We start from the raw sequence: 27,195 nt of genomic DNA, 5'->3' as shown, positions 1-27,195 counted from the left end.
AGCTCAGAGCATCTCTGATGAGAAGTAGGTCAATAAGAGGCCCAGAAAGATGTGAGGAGTTTTGATCCAAAGTCAAACCTCCATTATCTGGAGCACCAAATCCTACAAAGCTGTGTCAGTCCTTACAGGAAACCAGAGCCAGAGGTTGACAGACTAATAACACAATTGGATCCCTTTAATTTGAGAGATGTTTTAAAAAGTCTGTACAATTAACTTTTACAGTTTTGAAACCTCATGTGCTCCTCCAAATCAGCATTCAGGAGCCAGTTTTCCTTTTGCTCACTCTAAGTTGGACTTTTTCCAGCGGTAATATTTACAGTAAAGGACTGCTAGACGAGTCCAAAGGTGAGTTTGGACTGACCATGTGATCCGAACTGAAAGATAATAAACGAGGTTAATTAAACAACTGAAGCCCGGACTCTGAATGTGCCAAAATGCAGATGACCATTTCAAATCTGACATTAGAAGACATGAGAAAACAATTATTCGCAGCTATAAACAGCTCACTCATATGATAAGCTTATGCAGAAGTGGAAGAAATATTCAGATTCTTCACTCAGGAAAAATACCTATACAAAAAGGTAAAAATATTCAATTAAAAGTGACAAACATGGAAGAAAAATGCTAGTTCAGTAAAGAAAACATAGGCATTAGCAGCAAAATGTAGTTAAAGTATTAAAATAAAAGTTCTTCTCTGCTTTGGTTCCTCTGATATATTATTATATACAGTATATTATTCTATAAGGCATCATTAGATTATTATTAGTGAGTGTTACGGTTGCAGCTCCTACATGTGGAGCTTGTTTATACTCAGTTTTAAATGCAGGAACACCAGATAAATTTGAGCATTATCAGGCAAAAAAAAGGCAAAAACAAAGTTCTGAAATATAAATCTGTCATCAGTTTCTCCCCTGATCTTTGATTTTTGCTGAAATATCAGATCATTTGAAGATGAATTGAAATTAAATCAGAGTTAGAGAGAAGATACGGAGAAAAATAAGTATTTGGTGGAGCTGTTAACAACAAATGGGAAGCTGACGTCACCGTGTTTTTGCTAAGAAGCCAAAAAGGTCGGAAACTGGTTTAATCTTTAACTATGTGCTGTACTGTATTGTAAAAGCTTGTTCTGATTTCCATTGTGTCGTATTTGCTCATTGAAAGTAACTAAATAAATGTGGGATTAGCAGCAAAAAGCAGCATAAAATTGCAAATATTCATTGAAAATACAAGTATTTTAAATCTCACATGTGCAGGAATTAAGTAAACATACTTTTAACTGGATCATTTAAACATTAATTGTAATTAAATCAAGTTATAGAGAAAAGTTATGGAGAAAAATCAGTGTTCAGTGGAGCAAGCAGTTAGAAACTATGCGTTGTTCTTATAAAAGTGTTAAATTATCCATTGTGTCAAATTTTAACTAAATAAATGTGGGAGTGGAAGTATAAAGCAGCATAAAATGGAAATATTCAGTACAAGAATGTGCAGGTACTTGAGTGAATGTATGTTCCACCACCGTGCTCAGCCCTTATTATTAAAGAGTATCGACAGCGTCATCACAGGAACAATCATGTAGAGAAAGTAGATGAGCAGCACCAGGAAGAGCAGCAGGATGAGTGATAAGGAGAAACACAGCGAGTGCAGTCGAACTACTCTGAGGCCTCTGACCAGGTAGGACGGATACATGCAGCAGCCACAAATGTTTCTGTCTGTTTGAGCCTCCAGCTGCCTCTCCAGAGTCAAGCAGCACAACGGCGAAGCTGGAGCGACCTGAAGTTCAGGGCCTGGACCGACGACGAGGGCCTCCGCTGGCTGGTAGACGCTGTCGGAGTACGACTCCTCCTGCAGCCGCCGGATCTCCCACTGAGGAAACGGAGTGTTCTGTCGACAGAAGGGGCACCGGAGCCGGCTGGCGTCTTTGGCCCGGCTCATGATGTCGGTGGTGCATTGGTGGCACAAAGCATGGTCGCAGTTGAGCAAGGTGAGGCGGTGATCGCCGTGCGAGTCGAACAGCTCGTTGCAGATGGGGCATTCGTGGCGACTGCTGTCACTGCACAAACTCCTGACACTTCCACTGCAGCCGGCCTGATCCCTGCCAGCCAATTCCAGCTCTTGTGGAACAGATGTCACTCGGTCGGCCCCATCTGTCGCTGTTTGCACGTCTGCTCGGCGACTCTCGTCATGGCTGTCCTGGTGTTGAAGCAGAGGCTGTGTGACCAAGTGGCTGTCATCCCCTCGCTGTTCTGCTCCCTTTGTTTTGTTTGTAGCAGTGAGATTAGCTTCCACTCTAGCTGGCGGCACATTTTCTTCCACAGTAGCAACACCTTCCTCCTCAGGTTGAAACAACGTTGCTTCAGCCATCCTTCATAGCAAAAAGATTCTTCTGTTTTTACAAGCAACACAGTCCGAACACAAGTTTCCTGATTCCACTTTCTTCCTGGACCAATTGTTGATGTAATGCCTCCGCATAACAAAGGTGACACAGTTTTCCCCCACCGCAAACTGAGATAAGAGAAGCATATTCACAGATAAGACGTATGAAGCAATAACGTGAGCTTCAGAGAAGCGCCGCTGGCCAACTAGTACAGTGAGCATTTCACTATTACGCCCAATTTAACATGTTAACATATTCAGTGCAATGGAAAGCTTTTGCCAGTTCAGGAATGCATGAACGAGCACTTTGGAGCCGAGGAGACAGATTTATTTATTCTGCATATTTAAATAAACATTACATCTGTAAATTAGCCAGTTACAAAAATACATTTTAATATTGAGAAGGAACAAAGGAGACGAGGCTCATACGGTATTCATAAGAAGTACTGCGCAGTATTTGACGTTGCTGGTTTTGTTTTGTTTTGAAATGCGTCTTCTCGCAGCGAGGACCACACCTGACAACAACAGAAATGAAAGAGCAACAGCAGACGTCTCGACGTCGTCGCCTTTGTAACGTTGTCACATCTCCAAGCAGCGTTAATAAGGCCTCGCAGCACGCAGTCATCAGCCATTACATCAGGAACATGTCAACAAGGTGCAGCCAGAATAAACAAAAAGAAATGTTTCAACTGTGTATTTCTGTCTCCCAATCAAGCAATAAAAAGGATAACAAATTACTGAGTGTATTAAGGGCAACTGTGATCCAATGAATCCCTCAATCCTTACAAATTAATGCACAAGGTGGATTTATTGTCACCTGCAAAAATTAGCCATTTTTATTTCAGCCTCAGTGTCTTCACTTCATCATTTGTTACTATAATATCTGACTGACATAAACATGTGAACTGATTATTTCTGTTAAAACATTAGTCCAACATGTTGGGTCATACACATACACATACACAACCGTTTCAAAGTTTGGGGTCACCCAGGCAATTTCATGTTTTCCCTGTAAACTCACACTTTTATTCATGTGCTAACATAACTGCACAAGGGTTTTCTAGTCATCAAGGAGCCTTTCAACACCATTAGCTAACACAATGTAGCATTAGAACACAGGAGTGATGGTTGCTGGAAATGTTCCTCTGTACCCCTATGGAGATATTCCAGTAAAAATCAGACGTTTACAGCTAGAATAGTCATTTACCACATTAACAATGTCTAGACTGGATTTCTCATTAATTTAATTAGACCCTCCAGAAAACCGCGATTATGCGATAGCATGAATTCCCGCATTAATCACCAAAATGCCGCTGATTATGCGGGGGTCAATTATTTCCCAAAGGCCGCATAATCCCCGCAAAACGCATAATTGCGCATAATTCCCGCAAGAATCTCACATTTCCACGAAAAAAGAGAAATATGCGGGTCCCGCTTGATTTCACAATTTCCGCATAAAATGAGAAAACTATAACCAATATAAATGGAGTTGTGAGTGAGTTTTTATGTGACGCCTGGCTTGACATCGCACATTCAGACACACACTAGAAGCACGAGCTGATGCGGAGCGTGGCGCAGTGTTGCCAACTTAGCGACTTTCTCGCTAAATGTAGCGACTTTCCAAAGCATCCTAGCGACTTTTTTTGTCAAAAGCGACTAGCCACAAATCTAGCAACTTTTTCTGCAGTTTTGGAGACTGACAGGAAAACTTGGATCATTCTGCAGTTACTGTCCTCAACGAGCAGCAGATGCTGCTGTGAGCTTCTCCCCCTCCCAAAGCACAGGCTGTTAGTCCAGTAACCCCACAGCAGTCCCAGTGTCTGATTAGAGGACACATCACTCCGCGGCCAGACGGCAGATGAATCGCGCATGCGCAAAGTCACTACAGATCCCATCCAGACTTATGTAGCGGGATATAAATGAAAATGTTTCTTCACTGTCATACTAAAATAAACCACAGCATTTAGCCTCTAGTACAAAAACATATTTTGGGTGTTTTATACTCACTTTTTGGTCTCTTCCACAACGTTATTCCTCTCTCCTACAACGTTGATTACAATTACATGCAAACTGGGAAATATGCAAATTAGGCGATGACGTCATTTAGCGATTTCTACCGACTTTTAGGACAGCCAACAGCGACTTTCCTTACTGAGGAGTTGGCAACACTGTGCGGTGCTCAGAGACGAAAAACAAGAATGGCGAATGCTCAAAGATCACATTTACCTACGAATATTTCAGTCAGAGATCGGGCAAAACAGTACCCAGATTTACTACACGAAAGTGGGGGAAACTTTTTTGCACCCCGTGCAACATCGTCCTGGAGCACCGAAGAAAATCAACCGTGTTGCAGCACTTCTCCACGACAAAGCACAGCAAAAGGTTTGCTGAACACAAAGGACTCAAACAACAACTTAGTGGTAGTCTAGTAACAGGATGTAGGAGAAGAATCACCTTTTTCCCCCAGTTCTTACATATTTCGCATCTTTTTGCATATTTCACAACTGTTCGCATACTTTGCAACTTACCGCAATTTCCCCGCATAAAATGGCATAAAAACCCCACATATTTATTTGCATAAACAAGGATTTTAGCCCGCATAATCAAGGATTTTAGCCCGCATAATCAAGGATTTTAGCCTGCGTTTTTCTGAAGGGCCTATTTAATGTTATCTTCATTGAAAAAAAGAAATAAGGGCATTTCTAAGAGACCCCAAACTTTTGAAAGGTACTGTACCTACAGTGGACACAATCAACATTTTCACATTAGCAAAAGATCACTTCACTACATTTAGGTGGAAAGAGTCAATTAAAGCTGCACCAGTGTTTAATTTCCAGCCATTAACAGTTTTGGTTCAATCTAATCACATCCATAACGTAACTCCGAATCAAATTTTTATACTTAGAGTCAATTTAAAGAGTTAAAATGGTCTAAAACCTGACTACACGCCATCTCCTTTATTTAGTGGTAAAATTTGACATGGCTACTCAATAAGTTTTGAAAATTCAATGAAAGCAACTTTATTTTAATTTGTGTGACCAAGCATTTCATATTAAAAAGAATTCCATGTGTTTTGTTTGTTCAGCTACATACACTTCAGAAATGATCACTAATTACCTTTTGCATCATCAATTTCTTTGTTAATTTGTGCTCAAAGATGGGCTTCATTTTATTTCCATCTACTGGAAATAAACTGCAACTGATATTGCAGATTCTGAATCAATGGTATGATTAAAAAATAACTGTAAAAATCTCAGGCTTTTCTCTTCAATAGTTCCCGAGACATTATCATCCAAATATAACCTGAGACTTAAATGTGCAAACTGTGCGTCAATGGGTAATTTGAAAAAAGAAATACATACATTCTAGTATTCTCGCGTTTGTAAAAAAAAAAAAAAGTGTTTTATATACCAGGCAAAAATGTATATCTTTATAAATATTCATATTTCATGCTATAAAACATTCAAGCAAATTAGAGAAGGTCCTGACGAAACTGTCGTAAAAATTTGATGATGTGTGTCAACCCATACATCATATGGCTAGAGTCATCATAAAGAAGTACGTTTAACCATAAGCAGAACAAGACTCAGTACATCAGGAGCAGATTTAGGTCGCTTAGAGCCTTTAGAGCCCGGGGATGCTGAGATCATTAGCATTGAAAGACAAGACACTAAAACAGCATGAATCCACAGAAGAACTGACCAGAGATGCTTAAATAACCAACATGACAGGTATATGAAGCTGTCTGTAAGTGTTTCAACAAGAATTATTTTAAAGGTTCATGGTGTTCACACAAAATATTGATTCTTCCAAAGCTATTGTCTTTTTTTTAATGCTCTAGCAGCACCCTCCAAGATGGAAAACTGCATCCACAGGATTACATCAACAATTCCTCAACTGGCCACTCGAGGCTGACCTCAAAAGTAGGTCAACTCCCATTGACCTTCATGTTAAAATGACCAACTTTACGGCAGAAATAAAAGTGTTTACAGCCTGGTACAAAAGACTATTTTGGTCTTTTTAGCTAATTTTGGTGTTCATGACAACCATATAGAAGGTGAACGATTATACAACTCACCCATTTAAATTGTGTTAAGGCTGAAAGCCACTACATTGAGCTTCAAAATTGCTCTTTAGGGAACCTATGTGTGAAATCACGGAGGGTTTGTCCATGTTTATGCACAACTAAAGACATGAAGTTGGTTAATGAACTAAAAACTGTCAATGCCATTATTTTTTAAAGCACCCTTGGTTGATTTTTAGAGCCTGAAATCTTTGCACAGCAGTTTCTCTACAAGCTAGCAGCAGTTTAAACTTATTAAAATTCATGCCAATGCCATTGAAACTGACAAACTAAGACTCAAGTTTAAAAGTGGTGGAGTGGCCCTTTAAGTTATCATTGCACTGTGCTGTATCTACGACAATCAGCTGACAGCTGAATAACTGGAGATATCAATCAAAAAACAAACACACCTGCAGCTGAGGCCAAGCCCAAGGTGATTACACATTAAAGATCTAAACCTGGAGGCCAGATTAAGATTTTCTAACACAGATAATGTCAACGCTGGAATGAAAGTGGCTCTTAATCATTGTATTGTGACACATACTTCAAATAGAGGAAGGTAGTTCATATTAACCCCAATCTAACATTACAGACAGAAAAAAACATTCACATTCCTGGTGAAAAGGTCACTGAATCACAAGACATGATTTAATTATCTAAATTGTGCAGATTAAGCTGGCATCAGTGTTACAACAAGGCATTTCTTCATCAAAATTTCACATTTATGGGCTAAATCCACTCACTCAGGCACTTTTCTACTGTAAACAAGGCTGGGAAGTCATGTTATTGACTTTTACAGGGCCAAAAAAGAAGTTTAAATGACTTAAAATGCTTGGTTTCAAAAGAACACAGTCTCACTACATGAAGAACCTAAGCTTCCCTTTTCCTCCTTTAATTTCCTACATGTGACGGAACAAAAATCAATCGTGGACTTCTTCCTCTGACATTAAAGGTCAGCCTATGTTCTGTTTAAAGTCTCCAGCCTCTGTTCAGGGAGGTCAAAAGTCTAAAGTGTCGCGTTGGTACTGCAGCCGAGGACTGTTTTCGCTGTAGAACTGACTGAACCAGCGTCGGTGCTTCTGGATGGCCGAATCCTCCTTCACGAGAAGAGGTTTAGAGATGTACTTCTTGTTGTTCCAGATCATCACGTCACGCTCAAACTGCACACAAAACGGGAAAACCAGTGTAAATTCTGAAAAGCTATATTGATTTATGCTAAGAAACCTCATCCACTCTTCCTACAATCAGACGGACTTCAGCTGAACACGATTTGAACAGATTTCCTCCTCAGCCAGACTAAACATTAAATAATAATGACTTTGTTTCTGCCTCACTGCACTGAATTATTCTAATTCCTCAGCAGGAGGTTCTGTGTGAAGTGTTGTTGATTAAATGTCACTCCTCAGCAGCAGCACAGACTTGGCATTTCAGTAAAAACTCTCGAACTCTCCTCTAAAATGTGAATATATTCTTTAAAGAGGCAAAACATCTTAGTTTTCTGTCCAATCAAACTGTTTAACTCCAGCCTTTAGGCACTAAGTTTCCTCCTTGTATTTTCAGGTCACGCGTTACCTCTTTTAGTTTCACGGCTGCGACTGCGTTTCTTCACCACACAGTTAATTATCACGTTTAATGAGGACTATTTACACCTTTTCTGTGACTGTGTGGTGTCACTTCTGATGGCAATGAGAAGCCAGAATTAAACCAAAGTCAGAGTGGGACGTAAATGCCCACAGTAATCTCTCCAAATAAGATAAATGCTGAGTCATAATGGTACGGCCACAAGTAACTGTGTGCCATCTTGTTATTTGGGTGGATTCGTTCTAAGCATTTGTATGGGGAGATTATACACACGTGGACAAAATTGTTGGTACCCCTCAGTTAAAGAAGGAAAAACCCACAATTCTCACTGAAATCACTTGAAACTCACAAAAGTAACAATACATAAAAATTTATTGAAAATTAAATAATCAAAATCAGCCATCACTTTTGAATTGTTGATTAACATAATTATTTTAAAAAACAAACTAATGAAATAGGGCTGGACAAAAATGATGGTACCCATAACTTAATATTTTGTTGCACAACCTTTTGAGGCAATCACTGCAATTAAACGATTTCTGTATTTGTCAATGAGCGTTCTGCAGCTGTCAACAGGTATTTTGGCCCACTCCTCATGAGCAAACAGCTCCAGTTGTCTCAGGTTTGATGGGTGTCTTCTCCAAATGGCATGTTTCAGCTCCTTCCACATATATTCAATGGGATTCAGATCTGGGCTCATAGAAGGCCACTTTAGAATAGTCCAACGCTTTTCTCTCAGCCATTCTTGGGTGTTTTTGGCTGTGTGTTTTGGATGGTTGTCCTGTTGGAAGACCCATGACCTGCGACTGAGACCAAGCTTTCTGACACTAGGCAGCACATTTCTCTCCAGAATGCCTTGATAGTCTTCAGATTTCATCGTACCTTGCACACTTTCAAGACACCCTGTGCCAGATGCAGCAAAGCAGCCCCAAAACATTACTGAGCCTCCTCCATGTTTCACCGTAGGGACAGTGTTCTTTTCTTCGTATGCTTGGTTTTTGAGTCTATGAACATAGAGTTGATGTGCCTTACCAAAAAGCTCCAGTTTGGTCTCATCTGTCCAAAGGACATTCTCCCAGAAGCTTTGTGGCTTGTCAACATGCATTTTTGCAAATTCCAGTCTGGCTTTTTTATGAGTTTTTTTCAGCAGTGGTGTCCTCCTTGGTCGTCTCCCATGAAGTCCACTTTGGCTCAAACAACGACGAATGGTGCGATCTGACACTGATGTACCTTGACCTTGGAGTTCACCTTTAATTTCTTTGGAGGTTGCTCTGGGCTCTTTGGATACAATTCCAACGATCCGTCTCTTCAATTTGTCATCAATTTTCCTCTTGCGGCCACGTCCAGGGAGGTTGGCTACTGTCCCGTGGGTCTTGAACTTCTGAATAATATGAGCCACTGTTGTCACAGGAACTTCAAGCTGTTTAGAGATGGTCTTATAGCCTTTACCTTTAAGATGTTTGTCTATCATTTTTTTTTCGGATGTCCTGGGACAATTCTCTCCTTCGCTTTCTGTTGTCCATGTTCAGTGTGATACACACCTTTTCACCAAACAGCAGGGTGACTACTTGTCTCCCTTTAAATAGGCAGACTGACTGATTATGAGTTTGGAAACACCTGTGATGTCAATTAAATGACACACCTGAGTTAATCATGTCACTCTGGTCAAATAGTTTTCAATCTTTTATAGAGGTACCATCATTTTTGTCCAGGCCTGTTTCATTAGTTTGTTTTTTTAAATAATTATGTTAATCAACAATTCAAAAGTAATGGCTGTTTTTGATTATTTAATTTTCAATAAATTTTTATTTATTGTTACTTTTGTGAGTTTCAAGTGATTTCAGTGAGAATTGTGGGTTTTTCCTTCTTTAACTGAGGGGTACCAACAATTTTGTCCACGTGTGTATGTGTGAGCCCAGGTGTGGATGGCTTGGGAGTCTCTTTCCAACCCCAGCTGCCACTCATCTCAGTCTGGAGCAGAAGATCTGCACTCCAGGCCTCTTCCTGCCTCCTGATACATCTGATTGGTCCACCAACAAAACGGCTCCTCCCAGGAGACTGCAGCAATCACCACACACCAGTATATCTGTAACCAAGACTCTCAGTCATGGTGGATGGTGTTTGTGACCAGTTCGCCCTGGTGCCTCTGTAAGTTGTGCATCGTGTGTGGTCTGTCGGTTCGTAGTCACTGAGGGCTGGCTATGAACAATTTCGAGCTTCTGTTGGTGGTTGCTAATTCAGTTTGGAGCCCCCAGACTCAGTGGAGGAGAGGAGTAATTGAGAAAACTATCTGATTGATCAGTCTGTTCAGGTTGGTGTACATGGGACGCTCGATTACAAGGTTCCTACAACAGATATCATAGATGGCCTTGTTATCCACCATGAAGGCACAGTCGGAGTGCTCCAGGGTGGTGTGGGGGGGTCAGGGTGGAGTTGCATGGCTCCACCACAGCAGTGGACACCTTGGGAGCTGGGTAGATGGAGAACTCCAGCTTGGACAGACAGACGCTCCATCAGCAGGGAGGTGAAACCAGAGCCGGTGCCTCCACCAAAGCTGTGGAACACCAGGAAGCCCTGAAGACCAGTGCACTGGTCAGCCGGTTTGCAAATCCTGTCCAGAACCAGATCGATGATCTCTTTGCCGATGGTGTAGTGTCCACCGGCATAGTTGTTGGCTGCCTGCAGTCTGCCATCTTAGTGAAGAAGCTGTTTGGTATTTTGACTTTTGTGAACTGTGTGTTCAGAGGCACCAAGTCTTGCTTATTTCATTTTGTGCACTTTGTATTCGTTTCTGTTACTTGTGGGTGTTGCTTCTGTGTTTTAAGTTTTGGCTAGGGAATTTAATTACTTTGCTTGTGTTTAGATAGTTTTACAAACTTGGATAGCCTTCAGTTTGTTATATTCTGAGCTTTGATTTGGGAACATCCACCACTCGTGTTCTTTGTTATCACTTTTATTATCTACTGAGCAATAAATTCCTGTACCTGAGCCAAATAACATCTGGTTATTTTGTTTCATCCTGCCGACTGTAGAGCTTGGATCGTAACACAAACTCGGGGGGGGGGGGGGACAGTTTCAATTCATAAAGACCCGAAAATATAGCGGCTTGCTGCTGATGGAAACCAGGTTGATGGAGGCTGAACCACATGATGAATATGCCAACAGCTTAGCTGTGAGCTAAAAGAGTGTGAAAATCCATATATGAAGTGATCTGACATTTTGCTAATAATAAAAATAAGATTAGACTCAAACAATTGGGTTATTCCATCTCTGATCATATGAGAACTTCTGCTCAGCCATCTCTGATTTGCTTGAAACTCTTTTCTCATGAATTATGGATAATGAAAATGGTATCTTTGAAATATTAGATTGATAAATCAAGTGCATTCTAAGATAATATTTTGAAAAGTTGCACCACTTTCTGCAGTTACTTTTCCACACAATGAAATTTGGGACAGTTTGAATGACAATAAGCCTGAAATTTTCAGTTATTTCTCATGTCATTGGTTTAGAATTTGCAATATGCAACAACTGAATAATCAAATCAATCAGTTAAGAAAATTCAACAAAAATGACATTTTGTCTTCATTTTTGTAATGAAACATGCCATATTATAAAGTGTTCTATATGTTTTGTTTGGTATTTTTAATATCACTAGTTACCTTCTGAATTATTAATATTTTTCTTAACATGAGCTCAAAGATAGTAGACTGACAGTCAATAGAAACTTTGAGACCATATTTTTCAACATAATTTTTATTTTGTTGAAGCCCGAAACTGGATTTTCTTCATATGAATCATTTGTTTAGCATGTTGGCATACAGAAACAAAAATCTAAAGTTTCAAGAATGATTTCAAAATAAAGAATTTCACAAAAGAAAACGGCACCTGCCAAACACAAAGTCACAACAGTCAATACCGAATATGGCCTCCATTTGCTTCGATGCAGGCAGCAATCCGTCGGCGCATGCTTTGGACCAGGCTTCTGATTGTAGGTTGGGAACAGCCCATACGCCTGGTTACATCACTGTAGCTCAAACCGGCCTCCACCATACCCAGTGCCCGGAGACGTTGTTCATGTGATAGACGCGGCATGATGCTGTTCACTGGACTAACAATGGTGGCCTTTTTTGGGCCTTTATATAGGCCTTCAAAACCCATTCTCAAATTGTGCAGATACTCACTGAGTATTGCTTGGTGTGTATTTGGTTCACTTTTGCAAAGTGACCAACCCATGTGCAATGAATCATGACAAAATGACAACTCATCATTATCTCAACTACCAGGGCACTAGATCATCAGTAAATCCACAATGAATAATTACAACCCCATACAAGTAGAATTCTGGGTACATTTCTACCTCAAAGTTTCTATTGACTGTCAGTATATTTCAACACACCTATGATCATAGAGTCTAAAATACTTGTCTGGCGTTGTAGATTCTGAATCAATGACTTGATGAAAAATAGCTGAAATTTCAGGCTTTTCACTTAACTGTTTGCTGGGATATTCTTAAATATAAATTTCAATTCCTTGCAAAAAATATGGTGCTCATGAGTCAACTGACCAATTTTTAAAGAAATGCTACCTCGGAAAGTATTTGATCCAATTTCACAAATATGAATAAATACCTATAGTTTAGTCTATAGGCATTTCAGAGATGGTTGAGCAGAAATTGTGCTAAAAATTTGAAGATTTGAGACGGAATATTTATATTTATAAAGACTGTGTGATTGAAGAATGGAAGGTTCCACTGCACCTGAATGCTCTCAACTTTGAGGATGAATTTGGGCACCAGCGGCGGGATGTTGGACTGATAGAAGATGGTGTGAGAGACGCACTGCAGCAGAGGCTCCACTGGAGTCACACAGTGCATGATCACACCTCGGCCCAGAAACCCATGTTTGAACTGCAGGTACACCACACCTGGACCCACCTGAAACAGAAAACCGTGGTTAAACTGCAGGTACACAAACCTGGACTCACCTGATACACAGAAACATTATAATCGCAAACCCATTCCTCATATATGGAAATATTCAGAAATAATGCAAGCCATCACCTGTAAGCTATACTTTTTATTGTGACTGAATACTCTTTTAATACATTTAAACAATAATTTTAAAATATTTTTTATGTTGTTTTTAATTTCTTAGGCGAGAAAATGTTTATTTTACCTCAAAAATAATAAAAAAATATAGTAAAAATACCTATATACAGCAAAATTCTGCAATATAGAGAAAAATCCACAATACAAAATTAGATAAATGCAGTTTAAAAGTGAGACCACAAAAAGTGAACCGCGATATGGCGAGGGATGACTGTATATCCTTCTGACTAATCAAAATGGCAATTAAAGATATCTGTAGTTCAGATTGGATTAGTCAAAATAGTAGTCGTAGACATCTCAAATATTAGAACTGATTCAAATTGTTGCCCATGATGCTGCTCATATGAGGCTTCCTATTGGATATCAGCCCAGCACAGCATCTGAACAGTGTTAGCAAGATAGGATTGTTAGAAATAGAAAGAGGTATTCAGCAAATTTCTGCAAAAGCTGAACGAGAACTTCTGTCTTTATGGATTTGGGTAAATTTCAGCTTCATTCTGTATAGTTTGTCATATGTGGTTTTGGCTACAGAGCGAAAAAGATGTTTGGAAATCCACCCTATTCACCACAGCATCTGGCATAACTACAGATATCTGCCACATAATTTTGCCGAATCAAAACTCTAATTCACGATATCTACAATTACATTGTGACAAGGCAAAATTACAGTTTGTGATACCGACAATGTCATTCTGTCTAGTTCCGACTTAATTCAAGACACCGCAAAAGGACAATGTAGATTTGTCGAATTGAGGGGAATTAAAGATAGTCTGGTCTGAATTACACTGTAGGTATGTGAAAATAGTCATAACTCAGCTAAAGATATCAGGACTTCACATTACAGATATCTGACCTGTAGACGTCTGTAATGAAAATCTCCATACACAGTCATGGATAAAATTATTAAATTTGTCAAAAAAAAACTGATAACGTCGTCATCTGAAATGTTCTTCATGACTAGAAAGAGCTGAAAATCACAAATATCTGCAGTGCAGCCATTAAATTGATTGGATTTGCTTTTCATATCATTAAATGTGGCTTGTAAATCCCAGTTGTTTTGAAAATTGCATCACATGCATCATTAAGCCCAATAAAGCTACTTAATACGGATTCCTGCCTGCATTCTATGAACCACATCACTGCCTGCAACATTTCTGTCCCTCTGCAACTAGTTAGCATGATGAGATCTGCAGCTTCAGGATACATTTATTCACCACATTCAACTTCAGGCAAGATTGAAATGGTACATGCTGCAGTATTTGCTCAATTACACAATGCTGAGGTGCTGTTGCATGAGCAAACAGCATTTCCTCCCTACAGGGAGACCGACCAGGCTGGATAGACTGGAAATTTTCGGGTTTTTAATTACCTGTTTCATTACAACACACTCCTTTAGGCTCTGCTCTGTCTTTGTAAACTGCTGTTGTTGCACCATTAGAAGGCCTTGAAGGATCTTGTCGGTGTTCACCTTTTATCTACATTTACCAGCCATTTGAAGAAACCCAGTTCTGGCACTCATTAATTTGTGTGAAACCTCTTAAAATTAATGAACTCATACATTAATTTGTTGATTTTCCTGTCAGTTTGAACATTTCTGTACCTGTCTGGCCACGACGTCAACATCCAGCAGAGAGCAGTGGTATCCAAAGATAGTAAGCGCATGTTTCACCAGCATCTGGGAACAATGTTTGTTGGGCTCCGACTCTGGTATCCACTGAGCCTTAAACAGACAACAGAGAAAACATACAGGCATTCAAATATGGACATACATGGTTATTAAAGCTAAATCTCTCCAAAATCATCCAATGTTTGTTGAGATATTTTGCTCATAGCCAAATGGGTGGACCAGAAGATCTCCTTTTAGCTGGGGGACATACACCCATCAGGCATGACTTTATCACCATTTGCCTAATTGGTCCCCCTTACGTTGTCAAAAATGCTCTGAACGATTGGGCCTAGACTAGAGGAACCTTTCAGGGTGTCCTATAGGGTTTGGGTGCTCTGCGTTGTGTTGTGGGGAACCTGGGAATCAAATTTGTTCCACTGCATCCTGTTGATGTTTTATCAGAATGGGGTCTAGCAAGTTTGGAGGTCAAATCAACATCTTGGGTGACTGTCATGTTCCTTCAGATGTTCCCGATTGTTTGACGTTTTTGGATGTGGTGGGGGTGCATTTTCCTGCAGGGGTAGGCCAATGACTTTAAGGATTTCCATTTGCATGAAAGAGTGTGTTTGTTCTGGGATGTTTAATTGGGTGTCTCAGTCTCATCAACATGGATGTCAAAATCCAAGGGTTTACAACTGAACATCACATAGAACCAATAATGATCGATGTTATCCACTTCACCCGTCAGTGGTCATGGTGTTGTGGCTGATTGGTGTATGCCTGTCTGTCTGGTAAAATGGTTGTTCACAGCGTTCAAACTTAGCACAGATTTGGCTGAAACTTTAAATGATACCTTCCAGTCGTGTTTCAAAAACTGCCAGGTTTTGCTGTTGGTGTATCGCAGATCTGCTCCGCTGATCATGCCTGGAGTGTGCAGCTGAGCCAGGTGAGCCACGTCTGCTGCATTTTCAGGAATCTCCTACATGGAAAAAGAGAAACCAGTATGCATTTTCGTAACTGTACTGGAAAGTAAGTATGAGCTGTATTTACAGTACATGTATATGCAGAAAGCAGACATTCTGAGGATTCAAAGTAAACAGTTAAAGGGCGCTAATGCTCAGAGGGAAGCTTCCTCTGTACTAAACAACTCATCACAAACAACTCAGAAAATGGTTTTCATCTCCTGTAGTGACTTCATGCTGCGTTCACAACAACACACATTATGCACCCACCTGTATGTGAGAGTTGATGAAGTGCTCGGTTCTCCCTCGGTACACCCACTCCCCTCTTGTGATCTCCTGCTGTTCTGGGAGGTTCCACTGAGGTTCTTCTCCATCGCAGTGGAACCAGATCAGGATCTGCTTGTTGACCTCACAACTGGGCCAAGAGCGCACCTTGGCAACCTCTGGAACTGAGGAACAAATCAAATCTAGATCTGAATCACAGTTTATTTATCCAGGTTGTACTGTGGTATTTTATTGTCCACTGTACTCTCAACACCAAGCCTCTTAACATTGAACCAACAAAGAATGCTGGACTGTTGAACTGTAAATTTGCTACCATTTAACTAATAATTATATTAGCTAAAGTCGCTAACTAAGCATGTTCATGCTCCCCAGAGGCTGAACCTCACGCTCTGTCAGCTGTCTCTTTGGTGCTAAACTAATTTGCATAAAATTTGCTTTAAATATTAATGTTCGCCTGGGAGTTCAATGAATACTGCAGCTGTTCTGGATCTCAAGCAAGGCTTTTATTTATTTATTTTTTTAAAAATTTTATTATTATTAAAAGAAAAAGCAGCAAAGAGTACAATCATTTGTAGTATTCACTAGATAATGAATAATGTGAATAAGAGCTTATTTTGCCCAGCATTTGCATTGAGATGATGAGGCTGTTTTCCACTGCAGGAACTTGCAGGACGTTGTGGGGCGACCTGAACATTTGTGCATGTTCAAGAACCAACCATGTGGAAGCTCTATCAGGAGATTAAAAAAATCAACTTCAGGTTAAGAACTTCTGAAAAGCTGCAGTGCATGGCTTGATGCCCATTGGTTAAACTTGGACAGCACCATTTTTTCTGCCCTTTCAACGACATTGCCATCAACAATGTGGAATTTGCTGTATCGGATAACATGAACCCATCACTGTTCTATTTCCTACATGGTCATAGAAATGGAATTCCATCTAGTAACAGCAATCTGTAGTTGGATTTGTACATCTGGAGTTGAGTTTCATACTCGAAGAAGACAAATGTTGATTGGGTAAACTTGGAAAGCGCAATTTTTTCTGCCCTTTTAGACAAGGTAAAGTGTGCCTTCATTGTTCCATTTCCTAGATGTTCATAGAAATGGAAATATGTCCAGTAACTCCTATTTGTTGTTGTATTGATGCACTTTGAGTAACATTGGAAGTTGTCAGATGAACTGCAATGGAAACACAAATGGCTCAAATGGTCAACTGCCTGTAAACTGCCTACAGCAATAATGTAAGTGATTTTGTCTGTGACATTGTTTTTGTAGACATCGCGTTCAGTTCATACCTTTATCTGAATAGGGAACCTTCACACATTTGCCATCACTGCCCTGAAACTGCCATCCGTGAAATGGGCATTCGATGCAGCCTCCAAACACCCGTCCTCCCACAGCCAGGTTGGCACCCAGGTGAGGGCAGTAGGCGTCCAGGACATAGGCTTTCCCATCCTGGCCCCGAAACACCGCCAGCTGCTCACCTAATGACATCAATTACAGTAGAGACAGGTTTTTAAAAGCTGGTCTCAAATGAGCTTCCAGTACTGAAGACAGCAGACGAGAGCTTTGAATGTAAGAATTTTGGTTGTTAAAGAAACAGCTAAAATCTGGATTCACCTCACACTTTACACAATTACACAAAAATCAGCGTATATTAATGCAGGATGCACATCACCACTGTACATTAGTTGTACAGAACATGAGGAAGAAACAACAGACATACAGCCCATGCAACATAGTTACAAACATATTCCTCTGAACATGTGTCTTGGACAATACATGAGAAAATTAGAGAATTATGAAGTCAGACATTGACAAAAACATAGTCTGGACTTGCTAACTATCACTGTACTGTGCTAAACTTGCTTGGTAATGGAAAAGCACAAATGAAATCTGAAATATTTCTACAGAAGAGTGTTACTACTGTGCAAAAATTCATTTTTTCTAATGCGGGTATTTTTTAAAGTTGATATTATTTCATTATCCTAAGTTTTTTCCTGAGTTTAGCCTCTTTTAAAATGTTTGATGGTTTAAAATTAGTTTGTAGGAAATGAGGCAATTACAGTGAAAATGATTTTAGTTGTTGATTTTTTTGACAGATTATGAGATTTGATTTGACGTGCTGTATAATTCTTGCTCACATATATATACAGTAATGCATATTCTAAATTGCAGAGTTTGCAGTTTGCTAGCAGTTTTAAATCACAATTTCTATTTAGAGAACCTTTTTATAATAGCACCAGTGGGGGCACCAACATCCAAAATGTTAAAATCTTACGTATACTGACTTGAAAATCAATTTCAGTGCCTTTATAACCTTTATCCTGCTGCTTGTCTTTTGTGATTAATGGGCAGCACAAGCCTAAAATAACCACTTACTCATCTGTCTACACTCGTGGTCTAATTGAAGTTCCTGCAGTTGTTCCTCTAGGAAACCACAACGTATGAAGCAGGTGCAGACAGAGTTCAGACTGGGAAATGCACACCTACTGTACTTTCTGTATCTGGCTGGTTAAATTCTGGCAGTACTCACTTAGCGCCCAGATTAGCACAAGCTACCTGCTGAGCCAGTTCTCCCAGTGTAGTCTAACCTTCTGAGAAATCCAAAATAAGACTCGTCCAAATGAAGGGTGACACAGCATTGCACATTGGTAAAGACCCACCCAGCAGAATTTAATATGTGGTGTAAATGGATGACTGGAGGGAAGTAAGGAGGGCGACGCTGCAGTAATTCATAGCATGATGCAGAAACTGAGTGGAGGCCAAGTTCTGATTTGGGTCAACACTACAGGGAGAAGTTGACCTGACAGGGACTGCAGGGGGAGGAAGAAGGAGATATATCTGCTCTATAGTGACCCTCACAGATGGATACGTAATCATGTTTTCTAAAGAAAAACAGCCCATGAAAAAAAAAAAAAAGTTTGCCAACATGGCAGTCATTGGTGAATTCCTCATTCATTCATTCATACACTGTTCTGCATCACATTTAAAGTCAGTAGGAGCTCTAACAACCTGCCACAGTGGTACCAACAGACAGATGTTCAACATTTACAGATTTATAACTAAGATCATTTAAAATGCTCCACAATATCACTGTGAATCTGAAGGAAACAGATCTTTGCACAAAACACTGATAGTGTTTCACCGTCTGTCATGGAGACACCTGAGCTCAGTCACTGTTATCACTTTCAGGTTTAGCTTCTGTCAACAGATGAATCTCTATGACAACCCACCCAACTGAAAGCTCTGGGAAAAGATAGTAGATAGACTCATTCATTAGAACACAAAACACAATCCTGACGAAATATTTTTGAGTTATTTATTAGGGAAAACTTGGGTTTGAGTTGGTCAAGTATGAGGATTTGCTGGCTTACTCTACCACAATTGTAAATTATGTCTTTGGGATTGTTGATTGCACAAAACTAGCAATCTGAAGGTGTCACCTTGAGCTGTGAAAGATAAAACGTCTGACTGAGGAAATAGCTTAAACACGACCATTAATTCCAACTAATCTACCATTCAAAAATTTGGGGTAAACTAGAAAATCTCATGTTTTCCATGAAAACTCACACTTTCATTCACGTGCTAACATAACTGCACAAGGGTTTTCTAATCATCAATGAGCCTTTCAACACCATTAGCTAACACAATGTAGCATTAGAGCACAGGAGTGATGGTTGATGGAAATGTTCCTCTGTACGGATGGAGAACACACTCTTCAATGAGAGAGTGATTACAGACAGCAGCCCACGTGTTACTCTTTTCACTGCTGTGCATCTTTCACAGGTATTAAACCTTTTCACGCAGTCTGTTTGGTGATTTGTTGCAGGCGACGTGACAGAAACATGAAAGCCCAACACGCCCTTTGAAACCTTTTTCAACTCAGTTTCAAAAGAAACTCCGTGAAGCGATCAAACAGTCGCAGCCGACATTAAGACAAAAGCATTCAAAACCAGAAACACACGATTAAACCAGAGATAAATCAGCATGAAATACACTGCTGCATATCAAACAGCGCAGAGATGTTCATGTGACATTTGAAAGCTTCTGAGCTGATGCCGTCATATTATTGATCATCGAGAAACCTAGATGGATTTACTGTCAGCTCACTGTAAACGCTAAATCACAGAGGTTGGCTGGTGTGTCCACATCAAAACTGATCGTTAGTGATAAATCATGACAATTGATGGACTGGTGAAGGTTAGAAAACCATTTAACCTTTTAGAGAGGAACTTTTTAGCATCGAGAAATTCTAATAATGTGCATTTATCACCCTTTATGGACACAAAAAAGTGTCAACGAACACATTAATGAAGACAATTACTGCCATGTATGTGTAACCACAACATCAGCCTCCATGACACCTTCAAATCAAACAAGCAGGTTGAATAAACTGCTTTGTTCCTAAACAAAATGTTACCAAGCACCCTGATGCACCAACAAAGACTTTACCATTGTGTTTGAAATGTATATACATTCTTCAAATACAAAAAAACCCTTCGTAACATGAGCTCCTACCTTGGAAACAGTCCTAACTTAGAGAGCTCCTAAGACGGATGAGCTGCCAAAGGTCACCACTAGGCCAATAAAACCTAAAGAACTAAAAATGTACAATCAAAAACACCATCATAGTCCGTGGTGCTTCTTTAAGTGACATTTATTGTCCTGTGCACCTGAGAATTACCGTTTTGTCGAGCCAGCCTGTGTCTTAAACCAACAGTTTCAAGTATCAGTCAGGCTTCTGCTGACACAGCTACTCATAGAATGACTATTTTTGATGCCACTCAGAATAAGATTGGACAAAAAAGAAGAATTTTGTATCATTTTTCTGTATATAAACTGGGGACAGTGTCAAGAAAATGCATGAATATGGCTTTGTCTTGCAGATTTTCACTTTTCTTTTTGACGATCTTTAATGTTTTCCATTAGAATTGTGTGTTTTTGTGGTACTTCATTGTAATTTCAGGTTCATCTACATATTCAACCTGCAAGTCTAGATCTTTTTGAGAATGCAACGGGCTTTGAGCACTATAATTCGAGGATTTTGCTCATGCTATTCAATATTTTCTTGTAATATTTAAGATTGGCACCAGTTAATGCATCTTTGCAAGTTAAGACAGTTTGCAGGAGTCTGATTGGATTACATTTTGGAAATTCAGCAGGAAATTGTTTATATTATCTGCAGCAGTCTATATGGGTGACAGATTGCATGGCTGCATTAATGCCAAAAAAAAAAAGGGCATTGGGCTTCTTCTGACCTCCACAACCCACTTAAAATAAATTAAGCTACTTATTAAATGAGAAGTTTTAAACCAAAAGTGAATATTAGATTTTATGTTGATTATTGACCATCTTTGTCACCAGATGGAACACTGGGATGACCAAGGAAGTGAAGGCAAAACCAACACAGTGCTGATTTAGGCTTAGTTTGATTTAAAGCAAAGCTACACAATGGACTTTTTCATCCCCTCCAGACATAAACTGTGTCCTGTGATGCTCCCTGTGCAATCAGCCACATTCATACATTTTATTGTCGCCCGGAGCCCTTAGCACTCTCCATTAGCACCAATTCGCTGCCTGTGAGACTAGCAGGGAGATGTGGACAAAAAAAATCCCCTCCAAAAAATGCCTCACAATGTAGAATGGATGGAAAAGAGGGCATTTGCACAGCAGAGTCTGGTGGAACTGTGCAGGGAAGTGTAAAACAACGTTAGAAATTTCTTCGTCTCACGTGAAAACAGAGAACGCCGAACACACGGGTAGAGATGATCGATCATTTCGTGTTCCTCTGCACTGATAGACGCCATTTCCTGCACATTTTGTCCTTCTCTCTGCAGGTCATGTTGCGTGATGTTCGACAGCCTTCAAAGGTTGCAGGAGGTGTGAACGCTTCCACAGACGAGACCTTGGAAAGGACACACCGTGGAGATGTAGTAGGAGGGATGTTGCCCTCTGCCTGCAGCGGTACTGACACCGTTTTCAAGTAAAAATCATGGAAATACTGGAAGTGGTATTGGCAGTCTAGGGAGGTTGATCTCACTGAAACTGTTTTCAAGAATTACAGCTGAGAAGAGTCAATCATTTCTGTGCTTGTGCTGCTTTTTATTGCATTGCAAATGTTTGCTTTGTGGACATGAGGCCATCAGTGGCACTGCAGACAGAAACTGCTCTGAGATACAAATACAGTAATGCTTTGGATAAAAATAAATGGAAAGATTTTCTAAGAAATATGCTTTGGTCTTTTCTATTTTATCAGACTGTGAGAATTATTTTCAGGAGCCAACAAAATTGTCTTTTAGATTTTTCCCCCTATTGTCTTTATGATCATTATTTATCTGATATCACTGCAGTATAAATGGATCCTGGTACCTGAAAAAAAGAGGCATGCAACCTGATTATATCGTGCAGCTATGAGGTTATAATAGTTTCATTTCAGGCCATACTTTTCTATTTTTGGATCCCTGGTGTCCTTCGATTGAAATGCTTCTTTAACCTTAAAATTCATAACCATCAGGTAAAATGGAGTCCTATATGGGTTTTAGAAGAGTTGAATCCTTAAATATTTAACTTAACACCATAAATAACATCGTAGAGTCCCAATATTTAAATATGTTCAATTAATTCATAATGAAACTCTTATCTTTCTGCTGGAAAGCACTGTTGCTTTAAATGTTCTACATAATTAATCACGTAGCTTGACTATAAAATAAATTACACTGCAGTATAATATGTCATAATGTCATAAAAACTGCTATTACCCCAAATCAATCAGGCCTTCTTTCAGTTAATAAAGTTTTACAGACCAAATTAATGAGTAAAAAGTGAATTTTGGGGGTTGTTTTGTCACTAAATCCATCCTTGATGGGGTTCTTTCAGTAAAGACACTCTTGGCTACTCAGATTTCCTGCAATAAAACCCTTCAACTCCACCATCCAGTTCAAAGTCTGTTTTTCAACGTCTCAAATTAGATAATTCATATCGAGAAATGACTCAAAGCTACAGGTCCATGCTTTGGCTCAAACCTCATCTGACTGGATTTTACCATTTCAACCCAATGACCTGGTAAAGTCCAGAGTAGCTGTAGAAGCAGCATTGTGTTACTGCCCAAGAAAACTTTCTCTGAAATGAAAAGACTCCTATGACCTGCTGCAAATAACAATTCCGATACTCCTTTTCCAGCATGGCTTCTAAGCTCGCCTGTCTTCATGAAACATCCAGTTTAAGGGTTATAAATGAGTTTTTAGTGCTAACTGATGCTTTCTACAGCTCATGTACACAGCTGACCGACTCAAGTTACAACTTCCTTATCCATCTTCCGAGATTTTTAAAAGTTTGTCAAACTCTAGCAGTCAAATAAAGAACATCTTTTTCAAAATTATCTAAATGGGTGCTTTATTTATGCAGGTTAACAGTTCACCATGTTTGTCCAGACTGAACCATTTACGCACCAAACAGGCCCAACTTTGGCGATAGTGCAGATGTTTCCTCTGTTTAAAGTAGTGATAATCCAACCAGCCCCGTGTGTGTCATACCTAGAATATAGACATTTTTGACCTCGCCCCTCTCCAGCATGTGCGAGTCCAGCACTCGGTACCAGCCGTTTGGGTAAACCGGAGGCAGATCCCCGACTTTCCTCCTGCGACGCACCTCGTTGGCCGCCTGCGCTCTGGTGCGACCGTCCTCGGTGATGTATCCAACATCCTCCGGCGCCCTCAGCAGCTCCAGCGGACTGAAGAGCAGCCAGTAGAGCCAGCGCAAGGCGAGGAGGGCAACTGCGGCGAGGATGCAGAGGACAGCCCGGGCTGAAGCTCCCTGCAGACCCGATTCGCTCCATGTCGACTCCGCGCTGCGTCCTGCCTCCAGCGGGTCTCTGGGCTGCGTGATCAGCAGGGCTCCGACCCCCAGGCCGATGGCAGTAACCGCCTTCAGACTGGACATGATGTATGTCTGACCTGCGGCTCTCTGGTGTCCGTCAGACTGCAGTAAATGTCCACTTGCAGCTCGCTTGCGCAGAATCAGGTTGGTTTACAACGGGGCAGAGTTACGCACAGGGCGCTTTGGAGAGCAAACAACTTTACAACAGCCACACCCGGAGCAGGCAAGGAGTTCAGACACTCTGAACTGGTTCAAGATCAAGAACTTGGCTTTGTCTTTATGAGGTGGATCCTCTCCAAACTGTTGCTACACAACTGGAAGGAGATTATTGCTTTAAATATCTATGGGATCTATGGGATCCAAACGAAAACGTCTCCTTTGGGCTACACTGGACAAAAGTGAATGCTGTTTTTATTATTTTAGCTGTTTTAAACTGAACTTAGTTAACAATAAATGCATTACTGTTTTTTTTTTCACAGATTCCCTTGTTTTAAATTACAGTTAAAACTTTTTTAAAATCACAGAAAATATATGTTGCCCCCTTGAAAGGTACAGAGTATCAAGTATCTTTCAAAAGTTTATTGTCTCCATGGATCAAAAGGCAAAAAGGTCACACGGGGTCAAAATGGATCCATGAGCCAAGAGGAAAACTGTATGCAGGCCACAGCCTGGGTACTGCTGCTCCAACACACCATTCAATGAATGAATGGCTGTGGCCTAGCTTTTAACAAAAAACTCCCGCATCACGTGACTTCCTGTTTAAACAGAAGCAATAAGCCATTATCAAAAAACAGTGAACGAATGACCAAATAAATATTGTTATATACAGTGAACCATAACCAATAATAATAGAAGGTGCTATACCAAAAATGTGCTGGGAAAATGTACAAATTTACATGTTTACACCCATAAAATAAAAGAAACTTTGGAGAAGTTTTAGGTCATGCCTTTCAGCAGCACATTAGTTTAAAGAAAAGGAGAAAAAACTGTGAGAAGAAGTTTTTTAACTGATTTTTATTGGCCAAAACTTCACAAAATATCCACATCAAGAATCTGAATTTGTACAAATAATTCATTTCAAGTTTCAAGTCATTTTTGAAAAACCAAAACTATAAATATTCAGTTATGTAACTATTTTATTGATGTTCAACGATTTAAAGAGTTTTATTCAGAGACCTTTGGACAATTCGGAGTCATTTTGGAGTTTTAAATCAGGATGAGGATATATTATTGAGTTAATCTCAGTTTTAAGTAATTTCTCTCAGATTTTTACTACATTTAACTGTCAATGCATCCTAATTTATGCTTTATTTAAAAAACAGGGAGAAACATTTTGCAGATAGTTGCTGCCAAAGGAAAAATGCTGTATGTTATTTTCTCAGGTTTTGTATTTCTTTTTATTACTAACAGTAAAACAAGCAAAAAAAATCACACAAAATTTATTTACATGTCAATGAAAAAAAGGTTCATCCATATACAGTGGCAAAACCAAAAATCCCGGGCTGGGCCTGGGATCTTTCTGCATGGAGTTTGCATGTTCTTGTGCATGCGTGGGTTTTCTCCGGGTACTCCGGCTTCCTCCCACAGTCCAAAAATATGCTCTAAATTGCCCGTAGGTGTGAATGTGAGTGTGACTGTTTGTCTGTATATGTAGCCCTGTGACAGACTGGCGACCTGTCCAGGGTGTCCCCTGCCTTCACCCGAGTCAGCTGGAGTCTATCCCAGCTGACTCGGAGCCCCCCACCCCCCCACCCCACCCCAGTTTAGGCAGGGGCATAGGATTCATTTGAACCTGATACATTGAGGGTTTGGGGTATTTGGGGGAATTTTCTCCCATAAAATTCTGTGTCTTAAATACTTTTTTAATGCACCAATTTGTGTCTTTCCTGAAACTCAACTCAACTTTATTATTTGTATTATTTGTTGAAGGGCAATTTGTTTTTGCAGCAGTTTTCACAAGCATTCCAGTAAGCAAACAATAACAAACAAACAAATTTAAAAAGTAAAAACCACATAAAACAGTAAAAACACGATGAATCAATGCAGGATAGAAATGTAATTTTTAAAAAGAAAAAAAAATAAAACAAAACCGAACACCAGGTGGCAGCATTCATTGTAATGCAATGTGTGGAAATATTTACATTTTCCTCAGTGGTTGTCCAAACTCATAATTCGTATTGGAGTAAATATGAATTCCTTTCTTTAATGTTTCAACTGTGAGGGACAAATGTGATCTAAACTTTGAGGACTTTTCTCCTTCCTCCTAATTGCACAGATTTAGGTCACAATGACAACCAGCATAATGAAGTCTCAGAGAATCATGGGCATCATACGCCCTCTTGTGGTCTTCCATCTACGACGCGCTTAAAAATCCTAAATACAGAAATGTGAAACTCAGTTTTCAAATCATTTATGACACTGAGTTGTTTTAAGTCTGTAAAATTTACCTTTTTTGTTGTATCTAAAGGAGCAAAAATTAGACAAATATTTGTTGGCAATAGTTGAATTTTGCTGAACATTAAATTAGTAAGGAAATTCATGGAAAAAATAAATTCCATGTTCACTTCTAAACAAAAACAGCTCACATTGCACATTAAAGCATTTTCTTTTTTCAATTTTTTTCCATTTTTAACAGTAATTTGTTCATGTACACTGTGTGGCTATAAAATTATACTTTCACTGGATTTAAAGCAGCTGAAAATGTTATTCTGCAGATATTCTGTGTCATTTTTCACTGATTTTACAGTTTATTTCTGCCAATGAACACATTTTTAAGTTGTTTAAAGTTCAGTGAACGCTTTTGGCTTTTAATCATTTAAACCAGGTATGAAACTACAAACTGGACTAAAGTTTTCACATTGAAAGTTTTCATATTTTCTTATAATTGAGCTGGAAGTAGCTTCAGTACGTCTCTCATCCTCCCTCCTCTGAAGCTGCTGGTTGTGACGTTTTTAATGAATGAATAAATGTTTGCGAGAATATCCAGATGTGGATTTAAAGTTCCTGATTTTTTCTTCACACATCCACGACTGATGATATCAAACACACACAGATAGTCAGGTTGAATCACAAAAAGCCACGTGTAGTTTGTGGCATCTTATTTAAACAAAAAACGTGTCACTGACCACAAAACAGGAAGCTGCAGGATCGTCATCCAAAGGTGAGTTGAAGGCAGCATCATTTTCCACTCCGTGACAGATTCATTCATCTCAGCACTGCGGTCCAGGAGTCCTCTGGTGCCCTCTGCTGGAGAATTCAAGTCAGGTCACAGGTACCTTCAGGTCTCCTTTGTTGGCTCCTCTGTGAAAATAAATAGAGGAAAAAACACTTAGATTAATTT

General features: G+C 39.7%; 1 protein-coding gene across 1 annotated transcript; it reads right to left on the bottom strand.

The window, feature by feature from the left end:
* Positions 1 to 2,685: 2,685 nt before the first annotated feature.
* zgc:92275 (cholesterol 7-desaturase nvd) lies at positions 2,686 to 24,049 on the bottom strand. The gene is made up of 7 exons (XM_051938730.1): positions 23,513 to 24,049; positions 17,273 to 17,461; positions 15,966 to 16,144; positions 15,587 to 15,712; positions 14,728 to 14,847; positions 12,777 to 12,953; positions 2,686 to 7,596 (listed from the first exon to the last, which is right to left on the bottom strand). Exons 1-7 carry the CDS (start codon positions 23,916 to 23,918, stop codon positions 7,435 to 7,437), a joined length of 1,359 nt encoding a protein of 452 aa, XP_051794690.1. The 5' UTR covers positions 23,919 to 24,049; the 3' UTR covers positions 2,686 to 7,434.
* Between the last annotated feature and the right edge of the window lie 3,146 nt (positions 24,050 to 27,195).

Source organism: Acanthochromis polyacanthus, chromosome 18 (assembly GCF_021347895.1).
Source record: "Acanthochromis polyacanthus isolate Apoly-LR-REF ecotype Palm Island chromosome 18, KAUST_Apoly_ChrSc, whole genome shotgun sequence".
NCBI classification, from domain to species: Eukaryota; Metazoa; Chordata; class Actinopteri; family Pomacentridae; genus Acanthochromis; species Acanthochromis polyacanthus.
This window is presented reverse-complemented; position numbering and strand designations above follow the sequence as displayed.